Source organism: Carex rostrata, chromosome 22, assembly GCF_964058835.1.
Source record: "Carex rostrata chromosome 22, lpCarRost1.2, whole genome shotgun sequence".
NCBI classification, from domain to species: domain Eukaryota; kingdom Viridiplantae; phylum Streptophyta; class Magnoliopsida; order Poales; family Cyperaceae; genus Carex; species Carex rostrata.
In genome coordinates, this window is record NC_135939.1 from 6,066,759 (window position 1) to 6,089,537 (window position 22,779).

At 36.1% G+C, this 22,779-nt stretch overlaps 1 protein-coding gene across 1 annotated transcript; it reads left to right on the forward strand.

Annotated features, from left to right (window-relative positions):
* The first annotated feature begins 12,037 nt into the window (after window positions 1-12,037).
* On the forward strand, window positions 12,038-17,413 carry PHYC (phytochrome C). Its single transcript, XM_078324265.1, has 4 exons — window positions 12,038-14,244; window positions 14,888-15,704; window positions 16,097-16,390; window positions 16,876-17,413. Exons 1-4 carry the CDS (start codon window positions 12,168-12,170, stop codon window positions 17,105-17,107), a joined length of 3,420 nt encoding a protein of 1,139 aa, XP_078180391.1. The 5' UTR covers window positions 12,038-12,167; the 3' UTR covers window positions 17,108-17,413.
* The last annotated feature ends 5,366 nt before the right edge of the window (window positions 17,414-22,779 follow it).

Genomic DNA, 22,779 nt, shown 5'->3' on the forward strand with positions numbered 1-22,779 from the left:
TTAGCAAACCCTCATTTTTAAGCAACATAAATTTCTAAATGCCAAACGTACCTTGTTCCATAAGCGTCCCTAAAATCAATTTATTGTACAAACAACATGATGGGTATCTTATATTTTGATTAAATCAAATCCCTATTGTTTGGGCCCGGCCTCATTGCTGCTCATTAATTATCGAGTCCGCATCTTCTACATTAACTCAAAAAAGCATCTTTTGAGTTAATGCATCTCGGCCGTCTGATTGTAAATGAAGTCCATCTGGCTCCCGCCTATAACTTAGAGGGGCTTCAATATTAGTGCAGATCCAATATACATGAATTTTAGTCCAGATGCATCAACTCATAAGATTCTTGTTTAGTTAATGCAGAGGATACAAATTCCTCATTATCTGGCCAACTGTAGGCTTGTGGCAACTAATACTCAGTTCCAAATTCAATTAATGGAATGACAGTAATTGTTTGCCTGTGGCAACCACCTCCTTATCCCAGCTGTTTGCTAGGTGTATATACTGACAAAACACAGACATTTTATTTTGGTGGTCTGGCTTGCTGTCCAATTCAACACGCCTCATTCGCTTCCAATTTATTGTTTCCTTGTCATTTTAAGAAAAAAATGTTGATCACTGGTTTATCTTTATAAAGCATGTAAAAGATGTGCTTTTATCACCTTCTACTGTGTGCATTATTAAGTTTCCTGCTTCGGAAAATTACGGCACATGAGATTTGAATCAAGTTTCCTCTTGTGAGTCCGATTCACTTCATGATGTGCGCGTGTTTGATCCGTATAAATATTAAAGTGGAACGTACTCATCATGAAGCGAAGAATAGAAGAGAGCGGTCATTGAACTAATTTGGTATGCTCATCAAACACGTCCCGCTTCGCTCCCCAAAACACTTAATTCACTTGTCATTTGCACCCTTTTTTTTTTTTCTCTGTGTAGAGAGATTTTGGCGAAACTGAGGCTTAATTTAATTTGCATATTTAAAATAAGATCTCCAAATTTTCCAAATGCTAATGCATCGCAACCAAATTACCACTGAACCACATCCATAATCACCCCTAAAATCACTATCAGCCCAGACTGGTACTAGGTCAGCTGTACCGGGACCAGAAAACAAAAGCAAATTACAAGCACTCCATCCCTCTTCAATTGATGTGATAGCAAGTCTTTGACAAACCCATCAATTTTCAGAAGCTCAATCTATACTTGACAAGTGCTTAACAGTGTTAAAGTATTTAAAGGTGTCGGTGAGGATAAAAGTGCTTAACAGTATCGTCACAGATACTCCTGTTAGTAATAGCAATATCCTTGAAAATAGCAATTTCTGTCAACTTATCATCAACAATAATTATTTTTTACCATCGTAGATAGTGGCAGATTCTTGTATTCTGTTCAACACATCCTTCGATTTGACCTTTTCCTTATCGTTGCAAATAGAGGAGTTGATCTACACTTCTTGTTGTGGTTATTTTTTCGAGAACAGTGGTGTGACCTCTCATACGAAGACTATTATCTGTTGTCATTAGATCAAAGATTTGTTCTCACTTATTGATGTGATTATGTAAATATTAAATAATCACCTTAACCGATGGGCTAAAGTATGGTAAACATTTGTGTCTTGTGCAGGGCAGATGCAGAGTCAATAAACCACATTTTCAGTGGGTGCAGATTTACTATACAATTATATGCAAAATTGGGCAACAGCCAAGGGGACATGGCACCGGACTTGAGTGAAATGAGCCCCACAACAGCAATTCCACGGCAGCAGGTACCACGTAAACAGAGAGCTGCACTACTCATAACACTGTTCGTTATCTGGTGGGAAAGGTGCTCTAGAATGTTCTGAGGGGTTCAGGAAGAAATACAAGAACTCAGCAAAGAAGTGGTACACCAAGTCACCAATTCAAGTCGACAGCATCAGTGCAGGAAAGCAAATCAGCATCACAATAGGAACTTTAGTCTACTTAGTCTACTTGTCTACTGCAGATTTTTCTTTTACTGTTACGTTTTCTAATCTGCTTTTCCTTATTTCCTTATTAACTGTTTTGAGCTTTTTCTTATTTGTATTATTGCAGTTACAAAACCTTTTGTATTCTCAATTTATCAATCAAATACGGAGGGGACGCGCGGAGGGAGGGAACGACTAATTCACTATGTAGTGGTGAGAGCCCGTGAAATTATAACTGACCAGATGAGCTCACTTGCTCCAGAAGAGGAGAATCGGAGAGAGAGAGCAGAGGGGAACAAAAGGGAATGAGTATTGTTCGGAGGAGAGCGTCACGTAGATTCTGATAAAATATGTCACTCTCAAATCGAATTTCAAATCCACAATCTTTCACACAAAAAATATTGTTTTTGTTACTAGACTAAATGCTAGTTAGTGTAGTTCTGCATTTGCTGTAAATGTGACAGCCAGCTGGGTGGATTGACAGAATATCTGTGAGATTTCATAAAATGAAAAAGGAAATCCCAGCAAAGCTGATATTATTTTTGAACTTTTTTCCTCTGCGTTAGACAAAGATGTCGGTGCTTCTTTCGCCAAAGGAGATTCTACAAGATTAATAAAAGAAAAGAAAAAGAAGGAGATTCTATCGAGATCAAGACAATGTTCATTTTCCGATAAAAAGATCAGATTCTCATTCTATTTCTGATTTATGATTGGGAAATGATTTCACCTTTGGGTGAGGCGAATCTTCTCTCCAAATGCATTCCAGCTGCTCTTTCCTTATAAATTGTACTCGAGTGGTATAATATATCAAAGACTTACTTCTTCTTTTTTTGTCTTTTTTTTTTTCTGATTTATCAAAGACTTACTGAGTAATTTGAGTTGTTACTACCTTTCAAGGTTTCATAAAAGTTCGTTTTTCATTAAGTGATTAAAACAATATTTTTTTTCTTTTCTCAAAAATAAAAACAATATTTTTTTCATACAAAAAGTGGCATAATAAAAATTCGGATGAAAAACTACTACGAAAATATTTTAAAAAATTAGAAGATTTGCAGGGGCGGATTCAGAATTTCCGTCGGGGGGCAAAAAAATATCGAATCGGGTTTAAATAGCCAATAAAATTTAAACCTATTAACTAATTGGATACTCAATAAAAAAACAATACTTTGATTTGTAATTTCTAATTCTTTAACTTATAATTCTAATTACGAATCATAATTCATGAAATTTATTTTGATTTTAACACTAAATTTAACCCAAATTACAAATTAATTTTTTTTTCAGAAAAACAAAGTTGATCAACAACAATAGATCACAACTAAAACTCAAAATTCAGAAAAGGCTGTTGCCTCCACTGTTACATGCTGGATCCTGAAGATTTGACCTTCATTTTTATTTTAAAAAAATTGAAGTTTCTGACACGAAATCTTAATGTGTAAACGTGTGCATGTATAATATCTGACATGGTGATGGATGTAAAATATTTGGGTCGTTCATTAGGAATTCAATTCCATCTGTGTTCAGAAAATCTGTCGGCCATTTGTGAAATTGGACAGTCGTGATCAAGTCGCTGAACATTTTATGAGATGAGGAATATATCTCTTGACAGATGTTGACCCTTTCTTGTAATCTTGTAAATGTCTTAGAGAATATTAGAGGAACTGGTGAGAGGATTCAGATTTTAATAAAAGATAGCATGAGTAGGGGTGTTTATTGGGTCCGGTTTAATCGGTTTTGAACCGAATCGAAGTAATTTGGATCAAAAGGTTTGGTTTTTTCGGTTTAACGGTTCGGTTTGTTTTTTAAAACCGAATTATAATTTCGGTTCGGTTCGGTTTGTAATTTTCAAAACCGAAATAATCGAACCTAATGAACTTTTATATATTATGAATTTGATCTGAACCGTCCCGGTTTATTTCTTAAGTAATTTCTTTAAATACTTCGGTTTATTTCTTAATATATTTTAGTTTATTATAAATTAATTGCTTTAAATAGAGAAATATATATTTCGGTTTGAACCGAACAAACCGAACAAATTGAAATAAAACTTTGATTCGGTTCGGTTCTATTTTTAAAACCAAATTATTTCAATTGCCTAGTTTTAAGCATGAGCATGAATGCATTGATATAGTTGTCAGCGATGAAGTTAAAAGTATCATGGGATGAGCCGGTTTTTTTATTAATAAAAAAAATAAAAATAAAATATCGATAATGAAAAATCGTTTCGCTAGATTTTGAAAAATAGAAAAATGTTATAATTTGAAACGTTTAGGACACTATAGCTGGACGTTATAAATCATAATGTCCAGCTAATCCGATAGCTAATGATTTCTAATTAAAAAAACACTGTAGCTGGACGTTATGATCCATGAAGTCCAGCTACAATATTTTTGTTTAATTAGTGATCATTAACGATCGGATTAACTGGATGTTATGGTTTATAACGCCCAACTATAGTGTCGTGGACGTTATAAACCATAACGTTTTTTTTAATTTTTCGACATTTCACGAAAGTGTAATCCATAATTGATATTTTATTTTTAATTTTTTTATTAATAAAAAAATCGGTGGGATGAGGGCGTAATTTTACAATTATTTTATATTACAAGCATATCTTTGCAATTATTTTCAACATAATAATAACAAAAGTAGGCAAATATTTACGGAAAACATGTATTAATTTAGAGGTTTAGGCTTTTGATTAACCGGGACTTCAACGGTATCTTCTAATCTCAAAGAGTATCACTCAGATACTGTCTTAAATTCTCATGAGAAATCTGAATTCCTCTATTCTTGCCTTTGGATAAGTTCGCAAATATATGCAAATTGGCACTTCGTTAGACTTTGTTCCACAAACACGGTGGAATCTCATCAATGAAAGGGAAAGGGAGGAAACAAGCTTTCCTCTGCACACTAATGTTACACTCTAATTTGGAGGTGAAAATTTTCGTTAAGATCAATACAATGCTAACCTTGCCTTTCTCTCCGCATAGTGTTTGTTCACCTCCACTCCCTCTCTGTTTTTTTCTATTCTGAAGCATATAAAATCGTTGGTAAGTTTTGGTCTGAGATGAGGTTCACATCCGCACAGTGTTTTCTCTTCCCCTCTGTACCCCCAATTGGAGCAGAGTCTTAGGCTGTGCTCTAGACGGAATGACACATAGAGAAGGAACGACAGCAGAGGTGAGAACTCTCAAAATCTAGTTAGTCCAGACCAACTCACCTGCTCCAGAAGAGGAGAATCGGAGAGGAAGCGAAGGAGAACGAGAGGGAACAAGCACTGTTCAGAGGAGAGAGACAAGGTAGATTTGGACAAAATCTATCACTCTCGATTTGGAGTGTAGATTTTATTGTTACAAGAATAGCCTCTCCCGTCGTCTCCTTCCTTTTCACAGCCTTAGTGGTGAATTACTTTGGATACTTTCTAATTTCTATTGATTCCAGCATGGATAAACCGGTGTGCATGATTAAGTGACCCAAGATCAGGTGTAAGATATATCTCATATAAAATTTATCATAAGATAAGCACATCCCTCCACTACATGTTACAGCGACACAAAAATAAATTAAAATTCTCTCGGTTTCTGTTTTCAATTTGTCATCAACCAACGTTCCAATTGTACCTTGACAATTGTGTTTGTTCTCATCTTTTTCACAATCGGACACCAATTAGGTTCATGTTCCTTTCAAAACACGCAAAGGGAGCATTTTTTTTTTCCCAAGATTATCATAATTAGGACTTCTAAATGAATAATATTTACGTAATTACTTCCATCTCACGCGCACGGTTAATTTTTAATAAGAGAATTATTTTGAGATTTAAGTTAGCTTGGATATTTGAAGTAAAGTTCCCGTTATTAAAGAATAAAAAAAATTATATGAAATTTCAAATAAATTCGGAGAAAGAAAAGGAGAGGAGAGAAAATAAGGCTAAATGAAATGATATACATAAATATTTATTATTGTTTTACAATTAAGATCAAGGTTTCAATTAAATAGCACACTATAGCGCCACTGTCAGAATGGAGCTAAGAATATACAATGAGACTCCTATTTAATTTTCAAAATTTTTGTATTTACTTTAATTTTCTATATAATTTAACGTTAAAATATCATGGTACGATAAAATTGATCTTTATTCTCTACATAAAGTTTGTATACAATTGACCCTCATAGTTCAAATTTTTTATATATAATTGATTTCGTCCGTGTTTGACTTCCATTGTTTGAAAATCCGACTCTGCCTCCGATCGCTGTAGCGTTTTTTAAACATAAAAGCTATGGCGCTATGCTATAGCGGCGGTATATGAGTATAGCGTCATTTGTTTAGCCGTTCTGCTTCAGTCCGATAAAAGTTACTTACACCTTTGATTAAGATATAGAAACTCTAATGGGACAATTCAATGAGCATGACAGTTTAATACATAATTAAATCAAACTAGACAATTGCTAAAACCCGAACGGGTATGACCCGTTTTACCCGACCCGTACCCGTTACCCGAGGTACCCGTACCCGTGCCCGGGTATAGGCGGGTAAACGGGTACACGGGTACGGGTTTGAGACGGACCGGACTCAAGGATTCGGAAAAAAAACCCGCCCAACCCGTACCCGTCTTACCCGTACCCGAAACCCGCCTACCCGCACCCGTTTTACCCGTACCCACACCCGTTTACCCGTGTACCTTTACCCGTTTACCCGTTTTTTTTAAATTCAAAATTCAAAATTATTTTGCCGCCAAAAAAAATAATATTAAAAAAAGAAAAAAAAACTAAAAAACAGAAAAAAAAAAAACAATATTAAAAATGAAAAAAACCAAAAAAAAAATAAAATACCCGTACCCTACCCGCCCTACCCGACTACCCGTACCCGTTACCCGAGACGGGCACGGGTTTGAAACGGGTAGGGTACACTCTTTTAAAAACCTACCCGACCTACCCGTACCCGTCTACCCGACTACCCGTCCTACCCGTACCCGCCCTACCCGACTACCCGACTACCCGACCCGGGTATACCCGAGGTACCCGTACCCTACCCGTTAGCAAACCACTAAATCAAACCATGTGAAACTGACAATCAGGAACAGTTTTTAAGATAATGCAAAAGTACTTGTAATTTTTATGATTTAAAATTTTCTCATCATGAAAAAAGTTGCTGATCAACTTTTCTTATACAATGAAAAAAGTTGTAATTTTTATGCAAAAGTACTTGTAATTTTGAACTGGAATGCTAGAGGATTAGGGTCTTCCGTTAAACGTAGATATCTTCGTGATTTAATTAAAAATCATAATATTGATCTTATTAGCATTCAGGAAACTAAGAAACAACTTTTTTCGGATAGATCTTTACGTGCACTAAGTTTTTCTATAACTCAATGGTTTATGCTGCCTTCTGTAGGGGCTTCAGGAGGTTTGCTCCTGGGCTTTAATGATTCTATTTTTTCTCTAGTCACTTCTTATATTAGGCAGTTTTCTATCACTGTTCATCTTAGGAATAAAATCAATAATTTTGAATGGTGTTATACTACAGTATATGGCCCTTTAACCTCTGATTCTAGAAGAGTTTTTCTTCAGGAATTGACAGATTTAGGTAACTTAGGTATTGATGCTTGGTTAATAATGGGAGATTTTAATATGATTAGACGTCGATCTGAAAGGACAGGTAATACATTTAGTCATGTCACTAGTAGCCGCTTTAATGCATTTATTAGAAATAACTCCTTGATGGAACTTGTTTTATCTGATAGAAAATATACATGGGCTAGATCTCTTAATTCTTCTTCCCAAGCTTTATTAGATAGATGTTTTTGTACTAATGCTTGGAATGCTCATTTTACTTTAGCTAAGCTTTCCTCTCTGTCTAGGGTGTATTCTGATCATAATCCTTTACTTCTTGATACTCAGGCAGTTATATTCCCTATTACCAACTTAATTAAATTTGATAAGACATGGTTAGAATGTGATGGATTTTTTGATTTAGTAGTTTCATGGTGGAATGAATGTCCCTTGACAATAGATTTAGGCCATAGTTGGAAATTAAAGTTACAATCTTTACGTAGGAAATTTAGAGGCTGGGGTTCAAATGTGAGGGGTGATAAAAAACGGGTGAAATCAAATTTACTAAATAGGATTAGCAATTTTGAGCATCAATTAGATAATAATTGCCTTAGAGAAGATGATGTCGATGAATGGCGAACATGTCAAGTAGATTTATATAAATTATATAAGGAAGAAGAACAATATTGGCAACAACGATCTAAATTAAAGTGGTTTCTTGAAGGGGATCTTAACACTAAATTTTTTCATATTGTTGCCTCCGCTAGAAAAAAGAAAAACACCATTGGGGGTTTAGAGATAGATGGGGTAATGGTTTATGATCAGGTTGTACTACAACAACATATCACTAGTTTTTATAAGAATCTTTTAGGAACTTCTACCACTCGAATAATCACTCTTCAGTCTAACCTTTGGTTACCTTCTGAAAATTTGACTCTTGCACAATGTGACTTTCTAGAATCTCCTTTTTCTTTGGATGAAATTAAAAGTGTTGTGTTTACTTGTAATCCATCCAAAGCTCCAGGGCCAGATGGTCTATCTTTTCAATTTTATCAATCTTTTTGGGAAATTGTTAAATTAGATTTGTTCAAGCTGTTTCAGGCTTTCTATAATCATGAGCTTGATGTATCAAAATTTAATTTAGCTTCAATCTGTCTAGTACCTAAAAAAGATGATGCAGTTATTGTAAGGAATTTTAGACCGATAAGTCTCATTAATTGTAGTTATAAATTAGTAACTAAATTGTTGGCTGAGAGATTAGCCAAAGTTATGGACTCATTAATTGATCCTTCTCAAACTACTTATATAAAGGGTAGGTCAATCCTTGATAATGTAGTTTGTGCCCACGAAATACTACATCAAGTTCGAATTAAAAAACAAAAAGGAGTTTTATTTAAATTAGATTTCGAAAAGGCTTTTGATCATGTAAATTGGGATTTCTTACTAGAGGTCCTTCAAGCTAGAGGTTTTGGTTCTAGATTTATTACTTGGATTAAATTAACTTTACAAGGTAGTCGAACATGTGTTAATTTAAATGGTTCTTTAGGACCATACTTTTCATGTAAAAGGGGGGTGCGCCAAGGAGATCCTCTATCCCCTTTTTTGTTTATTTTAGTTACTGATGTACTTAATAAAATTTTACAAAGAGCTAAGTTAGGAGGTTATGTTGAAGGATTAGGAAACTTTCCTACTGTAGGTAATATTATGAATCTGCATTTTGCAGATGATACTTTACTATTCCTTAAAGCTGATAAGGATGTCCTATTGCATATTAAATGGCTTCTTTTAGCCTTTGAGAATGTTTCAGGTCTTAAAATAAATTATGACAAAAGCGAAATGTACCCTCTCAATTTACCTGATTTAGAATGTGAGGAATTGGCTTCTATTTTAGGATGCAAAGTAGCTTCTTTACCACTTACCTATTTAGGAGTACCTATTAACAACAAAGCATTAACTGATATAGATTGGCAACTTTTAATAGATAAGATTGAAAAGAGACTTCAAGGATGGAAAGGATCTTTACTCTCTTTAGGAGGTAGAGTCACCCTTCTAAATTCTGTATTATCTGCAATCCCATTATATTGGATGTCTATGTATAGATTACCCGCAAAAATTAGGAATAGGATAGATAAAATTAGACGTAAATTTCTTTGGCATGGGGGAAATTCCACGAGGAAAAAATATCATTTAGTAGCTTGGAGGGAAGTTTGTAAAAGTAAAGATCAAGGTGGTTTGGGTGTCTTAGATTTAAAATTAATGAATCAATCTCTTTTAGCTAAATGGTGGATTAGATTTCTTGATAATTCGGTTCGTGGTACATGGAAATCAATACTTTCAAGTAAGTATGGCAATAGAACCAACCTTTCAGTGTGTTCTCCATTTTGGAGATCGATTTTAAAAGACCATGTAATGATTAACTTAGGTTTGAATAAGGAAATAGGTAATGGTAAGTCTACAGCATTTTGGCTAGATAGGTGGTGTACTGAACATGCTCTACAGCACCAGTATCCCAATTTATTTTCAATAGTTACCAATAGATTCGTGTCTGTGGCTGAGGCTTTTGTTAATTCTTATTTGCATCTTAGTTTTAAACGACAATTAACTGGAATATATATGGAGGAATGGTTAGCTTTGCAAAATAGATTCCTTCATTTTACTCTATCTGACCAATTAGAAGATAGGATTATATGGCGATGGTCTACAGATGATAACTTTACCGTTCATTCCTTTTATAAATGGTTAGAATATGGGGGAATGCCTAATTCAGAATATGGTACCATATGGAAATCCCATATTCCATTAAAAATTAAAATATTTTTATGGCTTGTTCGAAAGGACAAAATTTTGACTAAAATTAATTTAGTAAATAAAGGTTGGCAAGGTGATACGAAATGTGTCTTCTGTGACCAAATGGAGAGTACCGAACATCTTTTTACCCAATGTTCTTACATTAGCTTAATATGGAACTGGATAGCCGAGCATAATAACTTTAGTTATAATTGTCATACTTTAGAAGATTTATGGTTGATTGATGCTTTTATTCCTTTCAAGGATAGACTTTTAATTGAATTATTAAGAGGGGCTGTTTTATGGATTGTGTGGTTAGAACGAAATAGATTATGCTTTAATGATGGTACCCCTTGTTCTATTAGGATTCTAGGTACTAAGATTATTTCTTTAACTCAATTTTGGTGCCAATCTAGAGGTGATGATTCTTTCTTTAAATTAAATCTTATAATGCCTTTTGATGTTAAGGATCTTCCAGATCTCATCCTGTTGGAAGAGGAAAGAAGTCCAGACCCGACTCAAGCTTTGGACCTTCTGGTGCAGGGTTCTGGGGATGGCAACCCCCCATCTCCAATGTCTGGCGACGAGGAGGATGAGGACTTATTAGATTTGTAGCTCTTAGTTTTATGTCTATTATGTTGTTTTTGTGTTTTCTTATGATATTGCCTGCTGTTTTGTTTTTAAACAATTGTATAAACTTGCCTTATTTGATTTTGGTACCAATTTTAGGTACTAGATCAGATATGCATTAATTTCTGATTTCAAATGAAATCGGTGGTAAATACCACTATTTTCAAAAAAAAAAAAAAAATTTCTCATCATACGTATACAAATTTAATTGAAATTTTTTTTTTTTTTATATATATATAGAGATCATCCCCTCATTAAATATTAAAGGTATGTTTGAATGGGAGCTACAATAGTTAGAGTATGAAAATTTGGAATTAGTAAATGAGAATAGAGAGAAATAGTGATTTTTCATATTAGTATAAAAATAGTGTTATTAGAATTAGTAAAAATGTTATTTGGATTGTCTATTTGCAATAGTGAATAACTATAACAAAAAAAAATAATGTTAACAAGGTGCTAATTAAGATGAAAAATGAAAAAATTGAGTCTCAAACGAATTGTCACAATGTGGTGATAACAAAGTGACGTTAACTTTGTTATTTTAAAACTATACTGGTAGAAATTTGAAAATATTTCTTATACTTTCAAATAGTTATAAAACTATACTGGTAAAAATTTGAAAATATATTTTTTTTTTCTTTCTTATACTTTCAAATAATAGTTATTTCAACGTTTAATCAGAATTAGAGATCTCTATCATCTTTTAATAACGGTACAAGTCCCTCCAGTGGCGGTTAAAATAACGGTACAACGGAGATCCTTATGCTTTTTTTAATTGATTATTCTAATTCTGGTAAGTGGCAATTCTCTATTAATGACATTCTACAGTTCACTTTCTAATTTCTATCCTTTCGTCCTCGTTAAACTCTGTTGTGGATTCTTTAATCTAACAAATGCCGCACGCCCGCACCGTCACGGAAGTCCAGTTATTTTATTGCAAAAGGATGCATCTCTCTCCCTCGCATCCTCTAAGATATCTCATATGTTGCGTGACCTTTTGGAAAATCAAAACCGTTCAAAGACATTCTGCACAAATCCCAAAGCTCAGATAATACTGGGCCCTGCGCTATCCTTGAATAGAAACCGGCCACGTCGGTCACTCAAAATATGAGATACCTCAGAGGATACGTACTCTGCTTGAAATGGATATACCACTTCTCTTGGAGTTGAGTCTACAGACTGAAGTCTAGACTCAGACAGGAAGAAAGGGATCTGACAAAACCATCAAAATCGCAGAGAAAACGAGCGGAGATGTCATCCCGGTCTAACCGAGGGACAACATGCTCCAGGACCAGCTCGGCTCGGTCCAGGCAGAGCGCGCGCGCGGTGGCTCAGGCCTCGGTCGATGCCAAACTGCACGCGGAATTCGAAGCCACCGACCGCCAATTCGACTACTCCGCCTCCACCGGTGGCGCCACCTCCTACCCCTCCTCCTCGGCCGATGTCTCCGCCTACCTCGAGCGGATGCAGCGCAGCCAGCTCATCCAGCCTGTCGGTTGCCTCCTCGTCTTCTCAGTGGAATCCGATTACTTGGCCCTCTTAGCCTACAGTGAGAACGCACCTGAGATGCTCGACCTAATGCCTCATGCTGTTCCTTCTATGGACCAGCTGCCTGAAAGCCCCCTATCCCTCGGCTCTGATGTCCGTTCGATCTTCCGGTCGCAGAGCGCTGCGGCTTTACAGAAGGCTGCGGCTTTCCCTGAGATTCAACTTCTTAACCCAATTTTGGTTCACTCCCGCAGCTCTGGGAAGCCCTTTTATGCAATTGTATACAGGATTGATGTTGGTCTGGTTATGGACATGGAGCCTGTGAACCCGGCTGATGTACCTCTAACAGCTGCCGGCTCACTCCAGTCATACAAGCTGGCAGCCAAGGCCATCTCTCGGGTCCAGTCCGTGCCCAGTGGCAACATTTCTTTGCTGTGTGATGTTTTAGTCAAGGAAATCAGCGATCTAATGGGCTATGACAGAGTGATGGCATACAAATTCCACGAGGATGAGCACGGGGAGGTTATTGCCGAGTGCAAAAGGTCGGACCTTGAGCCGTACCTAGGGCTGCATTACCCTGCCACTGACATACCCCAGGCATCCAGGTTTCTGTTCATGAAGAATAAAGTTAGAATGATATGTGATTGCTCTGCTGTGCCAGTAAAAGTCATCCAGAGTGACAAACTGGCAGAACCACTCAGCTTAAGCGGGTCCACATTAAGGGCTCCACACGGGTGCCATGCTCAGTACATGGCCAACATGGGCTCTATTGCCTCTCTTGTCATGTCAGTGACAATAAGTGAGGAAGAAGAAGAGTCAGTGGGAAGTGACAAGCTTCAGAGAGGGAGGAAGCTATGGGGTTTGGTTGTGTGCCACCACACTAGCCCGAGGTTCGTCCCATTCCCACTCAGATACGCGTGTGAGTTCCTAGTACAAGTGTTTGGCACACAGCTGAACATGGAGGTGGTGCTGGCAGCACATGCAAAGGAGAGGCACATTCTCCGCACACAGACTCTTCTTTGTGATATGCTCCTTCGAGAAGCCCCGATAGGAATCTTCACCCAATCCCCTAATGTCATGGACCTGGTGAAGTGTGATGGTGCTGCGCTCTTTTTTCGCAATCAGTTCTGGATGCTTGGATCAACCCCATCAGAGGTGCAGATGAAAGATTTAGTAGCATGGTTACTGGAGTCCCATGACAGTTCAACTGGGCTGAGCACGGACAGCCTCATGGAAGCCGGGTATCCCGGTGCGGCTGCTTTACGTGATACTGTGTGTGGCATGGCTGCAATAAAAATCTCCTCCAAGGATTTTATCTTCTGGTTTCGAACCCACACTTCGAAGGAGATTAAATGGGGTGGGGCCAAGATCGACCGAGGCGGCAGTAATGATGACAGGAGAAGAATGCACCCGAGATCTTCCTTTAAGGCTTTTCTGGAGGTCGTCAAGTGGAGGAGTGTCCCTTGGGAAGATGTTGAGATGGATGCAATTCACTCGTTGCAACTCATATTGCGGGGTTCCTTGCAAGACGAGATGCCAATTGATAACAACAATAATAACACGAAGTCGATTGTTAAGGCATCATCATCTGATGATGCAAAAAGAGTACAACTATATGATGAGTTGAGAACAGTTACTAATGAGATGGTTCGGCTAATTGAGACAGCAACTGCCCCTGTATTGGCAGTTGATGCAGTTGGTAACATAAATGGATGGAACAGCAAAGCTGCTGAGCTCACTGGACTATCTGTCCAGGAGGCTGTTGGTACATCTTTTGTAGATCTCGTGGCTGATGAATCTGTTGAAGTAGCTAGGAGGATCTTCACCAATGCTTTGCAAGGTAAAGTTTTATTGTTCAAAAGAATTTTGTTTGTTGGTTCAATTCTTGTTGAATTAGAATCATCATTAAAGATAGTTGGAAAAAGAACATCAATTGATGAACTTGTAAAGAAACCCCTCTTATTGCAAATTTGGTTAAAAAAAAAAAAAAACCAAAATATATTATACTTCAAGAATATTTTTTGTTTAAAGAATTTCATAAAGCTTTTATTGGACAAAATAGACAATTGAAGGCAAATTCCTCTATAAGTTTTTAGAATAAAGGTTGGGGGTTAGGCCACCTAATTTTATATATCGACAAGGGATTTTCTATCCAGTTTCAAACCTACGACCTCTCATACGGAGAGCATTTTCTTAGCCACTAGACCAAAGGCTGGTTCCCAATTCCTTTTATAAGTTCAGTAAGGTTCTAATTTAAGTATCAATGGTGTAATATTTGATGTTGTAATAAATGGCTATATATAAATATATTTATGTTAGTACTAAACAATATTGGCAGTGTGCCAGTCGAATTGTGACTAAAGTCAGAAGGCTTCTTGTAAGGGGTGCGTTTTTTAAAATTTCAGTGATTTGCTAATTTTGGCTTTTGTGCAACATATGATCAAGGCTTTAATCTGTAATTATACTCCTATTTTGTGAAACAGGGAAAGAGGAACAGAATGTGGAAATAAAGTTCAACCGATTTAACAATGAGGTGGATAATGGACCTGTTATATTGGTGGTCAATGCATGCTGTACTCGTGACATTGCAGAGAAGGTTGTGGGAGTTTGCTTCATAGCACAGGATATCACAGGTCAAAAGATGATAATGGATAAATACACCCGGATCGAAGGGGATTATTGTTCAATTGTCAGAAACCCAAACGAACTTATTCCACCTATATTCATGATTGATGAGTTGGGCATGTGTATAGAGTGGAATGATGCCATGCAGACACTGTCTGGTGTTAAGAGAGAGGATGCCATCGGTCACTTGCTGGTAGGTGAGGTTTTCAACCTTCATAGCTCGGCTTGTAGGATGAAAGACCCCGACATGCTAACCAAACTAAGTATAATTCTGAACAATGCTATCTCTGGTCAAGATGTCGAAAAGTTCATATTCGGTTTCTATAACCTGGATGGGAAGCATGTAGAGGCATTGCTGAGTGTAAGCAAAAGGGTGAACTCAGAGGGCAAGATAATAGGTGCTCTGTGCTTTCTGCATGTGGCAACCCCAGAGCTCCAAAATGCGTTGCATATGCAGAATACATTGAAGCAGGCTGCAACAAACAGCTTAAAGGAATTGGAATACATGCGTCAGGAGATAAGGAATCCGCTTAATGGGATTGTTTTCACTCAGGATCTGTTGCAGACCTCAGATTTGAATGAAGAACAGAAGAACATCTTCCAAAGAAATGTTCTCTGTCGTGAGCAGCTTGCTAAAATCCTAGATGACATGGATCTTGAGACCATTGAACAATGGTATGTTTTGCTTATCAATTTCTTTTAGAATTTGATTTTGGAGAACTTCTTACTTAGATATCATTGGAAAAAAAATTATCTGACATATCCGAGTTGTAAATGTATCCGCGCTACTATCCAACTTTTTATTTGTGAAAACCTCTATTCTTGCTTATGGGGTTTATTCACTCATATTTCAGTTTAAATATTTTTGTACACACCACCGGGGGGTGGGTATTCAAAGGGTTTGCTTCTCTCGTTTCAAGATTTTGAAATGATATCAGAGGACCTACCTTTGTTGCTGGTTCTCTTAGATGTTTTTTGGACTTTGTAAAAACAAGCAATTGATGCTTCTCCTAAAAAATGAGAGCAATTTGATTGCCAGATATTGACAAGTTTTGAATTCTGAACAGCTACTTGGACATGAACACGGATGAATTTAATCTATCAGTAACTCTGGAAACGGTGTTAATGCAAGGGATGCGCCTGAGCAAGGAGAGAAGAATACCTCTAGAGCACGACTGGCCTCCGGAAGTGTCTTCCATGAACCTATATGGTGACAATTTAAGGCTTCAGCAGGCTCTTGCTGAGTTCCTGACATGCACCCTCCAGTTCACAAAACAAGCTGAGGGGCCTGTTTTATTTCGTGCCATCCCAAAAAAAGAACAACTCGGATCTGCAGTTCAGATTGTTCATCTTGAAATCAGGTTAATACTCATGTTTGTTTTTGTTGGCTAAGAGTGGTTTAGAGACAGACTTGCACTTAATATTAAATCCCACTTATGCATCATGCGGACCGGGAGAAATAAGCAAGCATAATGGATAACATATTACTGCTGTACCAACAAACTGCTCTTAGTCTCTCTCCAGTGGTATTTGTTTGTCATTGTAAGCACATGATCCACGAACAAAGACACTCCACATACCAAAAAAAACAGCCAGTCTTTGTCTTAACAGTTCCTTTTTATGCAATTTTGTCGTCTGCTAGAACCACCAAAAATGCCCTTTGGCAGAACCAAACTGCATATTGGAAATAATACAAGAAAGAGGGATCAACCCCCTGCCCGTTCCCAAATACTGAAGGGACAGTAAACTTCTAAATGTTAGAATTTAACAACTCAAAAGCCCTTCGTTGGATATATAACAACTGTCATGGAGATTCTTTATATAATACGAAATGTGAAATATGCAGAATTATGCATCCAGCTCCTGGTGTGCCCGGGGTATTGATACAAGAGATGTTCCACCATAACCAGACGGCGTCAAGGGAAGGACTTGGCCTCTACATCAACCAGAAGCTCGTTAAAACTATGAATGGAAATGTGCAGTACCTTCGAGAAGCTGAAAAATCGTCCTTTATTATCCTAATTGAGTTACCCTTGGTTCAAAACAAAGGGAAGCGTTTGAATACCATGAGATCATAATTCTCACTTGCCAATATTCCATTGGGAAACAATTTGAGACCAGTGTTAGGATTAGATTTAGTCTACCAGCATCTTTTTGTGTTTTTGTTCTCCGCCACTTGCTTGGAATGAGAAATGAAGCTATTGTTAAGACTGTTTTGACTCTTCAAGATGACAAAAATACCAAATTACTCCTGCTGTACTGGCACTACGGAAGGAGCCTAGGAGAGTGATGACTGTCTCTGTATAGTAGCCTTGAATCTTAATAACTTATCCACTGTAATCGAGATATGTTTGTTAACTTAATAATTCTTAGTTTTGGGTTGTTTGAAGTGCTTAGATGGTTGGGTTAATTTTTACTCCTGAAAGCTGTTCCGTCACATGCATGATCAGTGCTATGTTTTTTTTTGGATAAGGCAGTGACCTACATATACCCAATTCCCAAGGATTGGCATACAAAACTCATTCCAAAAAAGGGAAATTTTTTATTCATAGAAATTATAAAATTCGGACGTACAGAAATAGAAAGAGTACCTTGTTTGTATCAAATAAGTAAGATCGGATTCATTGATTACGATTCATAGATTTTTTTTTTTTTTCAACTGTGGCAGGGAGAAAAAAAAATTATGGATCAGATTCAATGATTCTGATCCATAAAGGTATGGATACATAAGATTTTGTGCCACATAAAACTAATTAGAAAATTTATGGATCTTATTTAATAATTCCGATCTATAAATGAGTTAATTTTCTGCGGTACAAAACTCTTTGTATTCATAGAAAATCAATGGTTACAGAGGGTTTTGTGTCGTAGAAAATCAACTCCTCCATGGGTCGGAATCATTAACTGTGATCCATAAATTTTTATTTTTCCCTATGCCACATTTCAAAAAAAAAAAAAAAAATCTATGAAATAAGTCTAATCTTACTATATTTAATACAAACGAGATACTCTTTTCATTTTTGTACGTCCGAATTTTATAATTTCTATGAATAAAAACTTTCCCAAAAAATATTAATATAGACCTGAAGAGAGACGCCCATGTGTATCAATGAGGCGCTTCCTTTACCCGTCTCTTGATATCATAAACAGCCTACTTTCCTTGAAAATATGAGTAGAACGGGGGTGTTCTTAAGTTCACTTAGTAAATTCATCGAATCGATTTCAAATGAAGAATCTGAACTGTTGAAATCTGTCTACTTTACGAGTGATGCGTCTACATGTGAAAATATTAAACATTCGAATTGATTTAGTATAAAATAAAGCGGTCAAAATTAGATGGTTAATAAATTAATTTTAATACATTCGTTTTTAAAAAAAAAAATTTATCAATTGACTCTATGCAAAATTAATTTTAAAATTATTATTTTTTACATGTAGATGCATCACTCGTAAGGTAGGCGGATATCAACGGTTCAAATTTGTCGGTTAAAGCCGATTCGATGGGTTTTAGACTTGAGTGGTGAACATAAGAACACCGTAGTTTTACTATGAAAATATACATATACTAGTTGGGAAACATAATATTGGTCCCTACACTGTCACCGAATAGCCACCCGACACGTCGATCAAGCAGAATATGAGATATCTCAGAGGATTCGCACCTTAAAGGTGTAGGTCCGATGCCCATCGGACCTAGTTTGGTTCCGATGGACAGATTGTTGGGATTTCGAGTAGGTTATAGTGCAACAATTCAAGATTTGTTCACTACCCGAAAATCAGAATCCAAGTATAAAACTAATTCTATGATTAAAACAGAGTTTATCACTAGACGCGCAGCGGAAACTTCAAGTCTAGTCTAGCGGTAGCCTTCTTCTCCTTTCCTTCTTCTCCTTTCGTTCTGTGTCAGATTCACGTAACAGCCCAGCAGTCACGCCTCTATCAGTATCCACACGAACAGGTTGATAAACTTTTGTAATTCGATATGCTAGTACTGAATTAACAACCCCTCTTTCTCTCTATCTGTCTTTCTGCTTTTTCCGAAAATCTGAATAATAATAGCACACAAATTCTGAACAGATCATTGCATATTTATAAAGCAGCACCAGTTCGTTTGAGCCTATTCATGGCATCAATTCGTTGAACCCTTTCAGAAGAGTTATCCATTTCAGATCATATCAGAATATCAGAAATTCAGGCCTAGCCCAATAAAGAGTTGATCCATATTAACTATTAATATGGCCCATAAATATTCTGGCCTATAGTACATTTCTAACACAGATATACCGTCTAATTTGCTTCAGGATGTGTGCGCACGAATATTAAAGCAGACGCGAAAGTCCTGACACGAATCCTAAAGCCAATCAAACGGTGAGTGAACCCGTTGGAACCAAAGTATGTCCGATGCCCATCGGACCTACTCTGTTTCCCTCGTAAAGAGGGAGCCTCATTGGTACATATGGGCACCTCTTGAGCGACGGTATATTATTATTTTTTGGGATGGGCTCTAATTCAAAATCTAATATAGATATATTTTATGGAAAGATTTTATAAATTTTATTGAAACTTATATAGATGGATAAGGAACATTTAAATTATTTATACATTTAAATGTTTACGCAAATTTTAATGTAATTGAACGTTTAAATGATTAAATCTCGTTTTAAATAAGACTCGGTTCAAAAACCATCCATTTTGTTTTTCACAAAATAGCCTTAAAAACACTGATGCAATTACAAAACACACCTAAATAATTTATTTATTATAAATTAAGGATTAGGGTTAAAAAAATTCATTGTTTTTGTATTTCAATCATGCCTCACATCTTCATATTTATTTTCAAAGTTCAAATGGTTGATTCATATTGGGAGACCAAATTATATATATATATATTTTTAGAATTTCTTACTATTTTTTAGATAGATACAAAATCAATCATTTTTAAAAGATTTTGAACCAATAAAAAATTAATAATTTTGTACATATCTAAAATAATATATAAAAAAATTGATATTCAAGCGCATGAAGATCCTAGGAGACATAGTACCTTTATTTGCTTTGTGTATGCTATCCTCAGAGAAGCAAGACGCTATGCAAAAGGTAAAAATAAAGGAGGCACTTGTAAGTAGTACACTATGCAAAAGGTAAAAATAAAGAAGGCACTTGTAAGTAGTGGGTTCATTGGGTCTGGTTTAGTTGATTTTGAACCGGACTGAATTAACTTGGACTAAATGGTTCAGTGTTTTCGGTTTAATGGTTCGGTTCAGTTTGCTTTTTTAAAATCAAATTATAATTTTGGTTTGGTTTGATTTAAAAAATTTCAAAATTGAAATAACCGAATCAACTGAAATTTTATATATTATAAATTTTCAAAACCAAAATTACTTCAGTTCGGTCCGGTTTGATATTTTATGCCTTTATTTTGAAAAAAGAGCAAAGATGTTCCTTCCCAACTAAGAATCCGTATCCTCCCAGAAATATTTTTGCTCTTCACAAAAAGGAACCTTATCAAAGAGTAAAAAAAAAAAAAAATTCAAGAAAGGAGGAAGCCTCATTGGTAAATATGGGCGTCTCTTCAGTTCTATATTAAGGACTTGGCTACGGTGCTATGGGTTGCATAGAGGCCTCCCGTGTTACAGCTCAATATTCGAGTTTTCAAAATACTAACGGTTAATCCGAACCGTTCATCTTATTCTCCATATTAATATGTGTTTGGAGACCAAATTTTACATTTTTTGGAAATGTTTTACTATTTTTTTAGATTTATTGAATATCGCTGTTTTTCAGACAAATCTGGACTATAAAAAACAGCGATATTCAATAAATCTAAAAAAATAGTAACAAATTTCCAAAAAATGTAAAATTTGGTCTCCGAACACATATTAATATGGAGAACAAGATGAACGGTTCGGATCGACCGTTAGGATTTTGAAAACTCGAATATTGAGCCGTAGCAAGGAAAACCTCTATGCAACCCATAGCATATTAGCCAAGTCCTTTGTGGAAATATTTTATAAATTTTATTGACACTTATATAGATGGATTATGAACATTTAAATTATTTATACATTTAAATTTTTAAGCATATTTTAATGTAATTAAACATTTAGGTCCAGTTTTAAATAAGACTCGGTCCAAAAACCATCAGACAAAAAAGCCATCTATTTTCTTTTTCACAAAATAGCCCTAAAAACACCGATGCAATTACAAAACACAACTCAATAATTTATTTATTATAAATTAAGAATTAGGGTTAAATATTTTCATTGTTTTTGTGTTTCAATAATGCATCACATCTTTATATTTAGTTTCAAAGTTCAAATAGTTGATCCATATTGGAAGACCATTTTTTTTTTTTTTTGAGAATTTCTTACTATTTCTTAGATAGATTTGCGGAGCCGAAAGGGATAAGCCAACCCATCCGCAAGAAGGCGTTCGCCGTGGTGGGATCGAGAGTGCGAGGTGGGGCTGTTTTTCTTTTTTCTGTGGGAGACAGAGACAGAGTTTTTTTTTCGATGTGGGACACAGCGACAGAGACGGAATGAGGAGAAGGGAAGGAGATAGCGAAAATTTTGCTAGACCTGGATTGGAAGAACTACCTTGTTCGAGGTTTTTTCTTTTTTCTTTTTTCCACTCCTGGGACGGAACAAATTAAAACGTCCCTTGTTTTTCTTTTTTCTTTTCTGCTTTTGGGACAAGACAAACTAAAACGTCCCGTGTTTTTCTTTTTTATTTCATTTTTTTGCTGGCGGACGGGACATATTAAACCGGGCCTCGCTTTTAATTTTTTGCTCTTAAGTTAACTTGATTAATTGGAGACGGATATGAATTAGCGGTCACAGAGTGGGACGGGTTATATTGTCTCATCCTGTGGGACGGGATAAAACAACCCGTTCTACTCCTATATAGAATTTCTGCCAAATCGATCCCCTTTCACAATATTTTATTTATTTATTTTCTATTAATAAAAAAATCGGCACTATCCCCGAATAGCCACCGGACACATCGGTCATGCAGAATATGAGATACCTCAGAGAATTCACACTCATATCTTTACTCCTTTTCAAATGGCCTTACAAGTAAGGGTGTTCATCAGTTCGGTTCAGCTAGCAAATCAAAGTTATAATTAGGTTTCAAAAATAAAACCGAATTGATTTAGCATTACAATCGAACTGAACCGAACGAAAGTTTTATTTCGGTTTGTTCGGTTCAAACTGATATATATTTTCATTTAAAGCAATTGATTTATAATAAACCGAAATATATTAAGAAATAAACCAAAATATTTAAAGCAATTGATTCAGAAGTAAACCGGGGCAGTCAAGACCAAATTCATAATGTATAAAATTTCGATCAGTTCGGTTATTTTGATTTTGAAATTTTTTAAACTGAACCATTAAACTAAAAAATGAAACCATCCAAACTAATTCAGTTTGGTTCAAAACTTAAACCGGACCCAATGAACACTCCTACTTACAAGGAGTGTGAATCCTACGAGATATCTCATATTCTGCGTGACCGACGTGTCTGGTGGCTATTCGGGGATAGTGTAGGAACTAATATTATTTGAGCTTTGAAATTCGTGCAGAACGTATGTGAACGTTCGAGAGATTCCAAAAAGTCACGTAAAATATGAGATATATGCGCATTCCCTCTTTACCGTCGCTTGATATTCTCTAATTAAGAGCCTCATTTTTTTGAAAAGGAGCAAAGATATTTCTAGGAGAATACGAATTCTTAGTTAGGAAGGAAC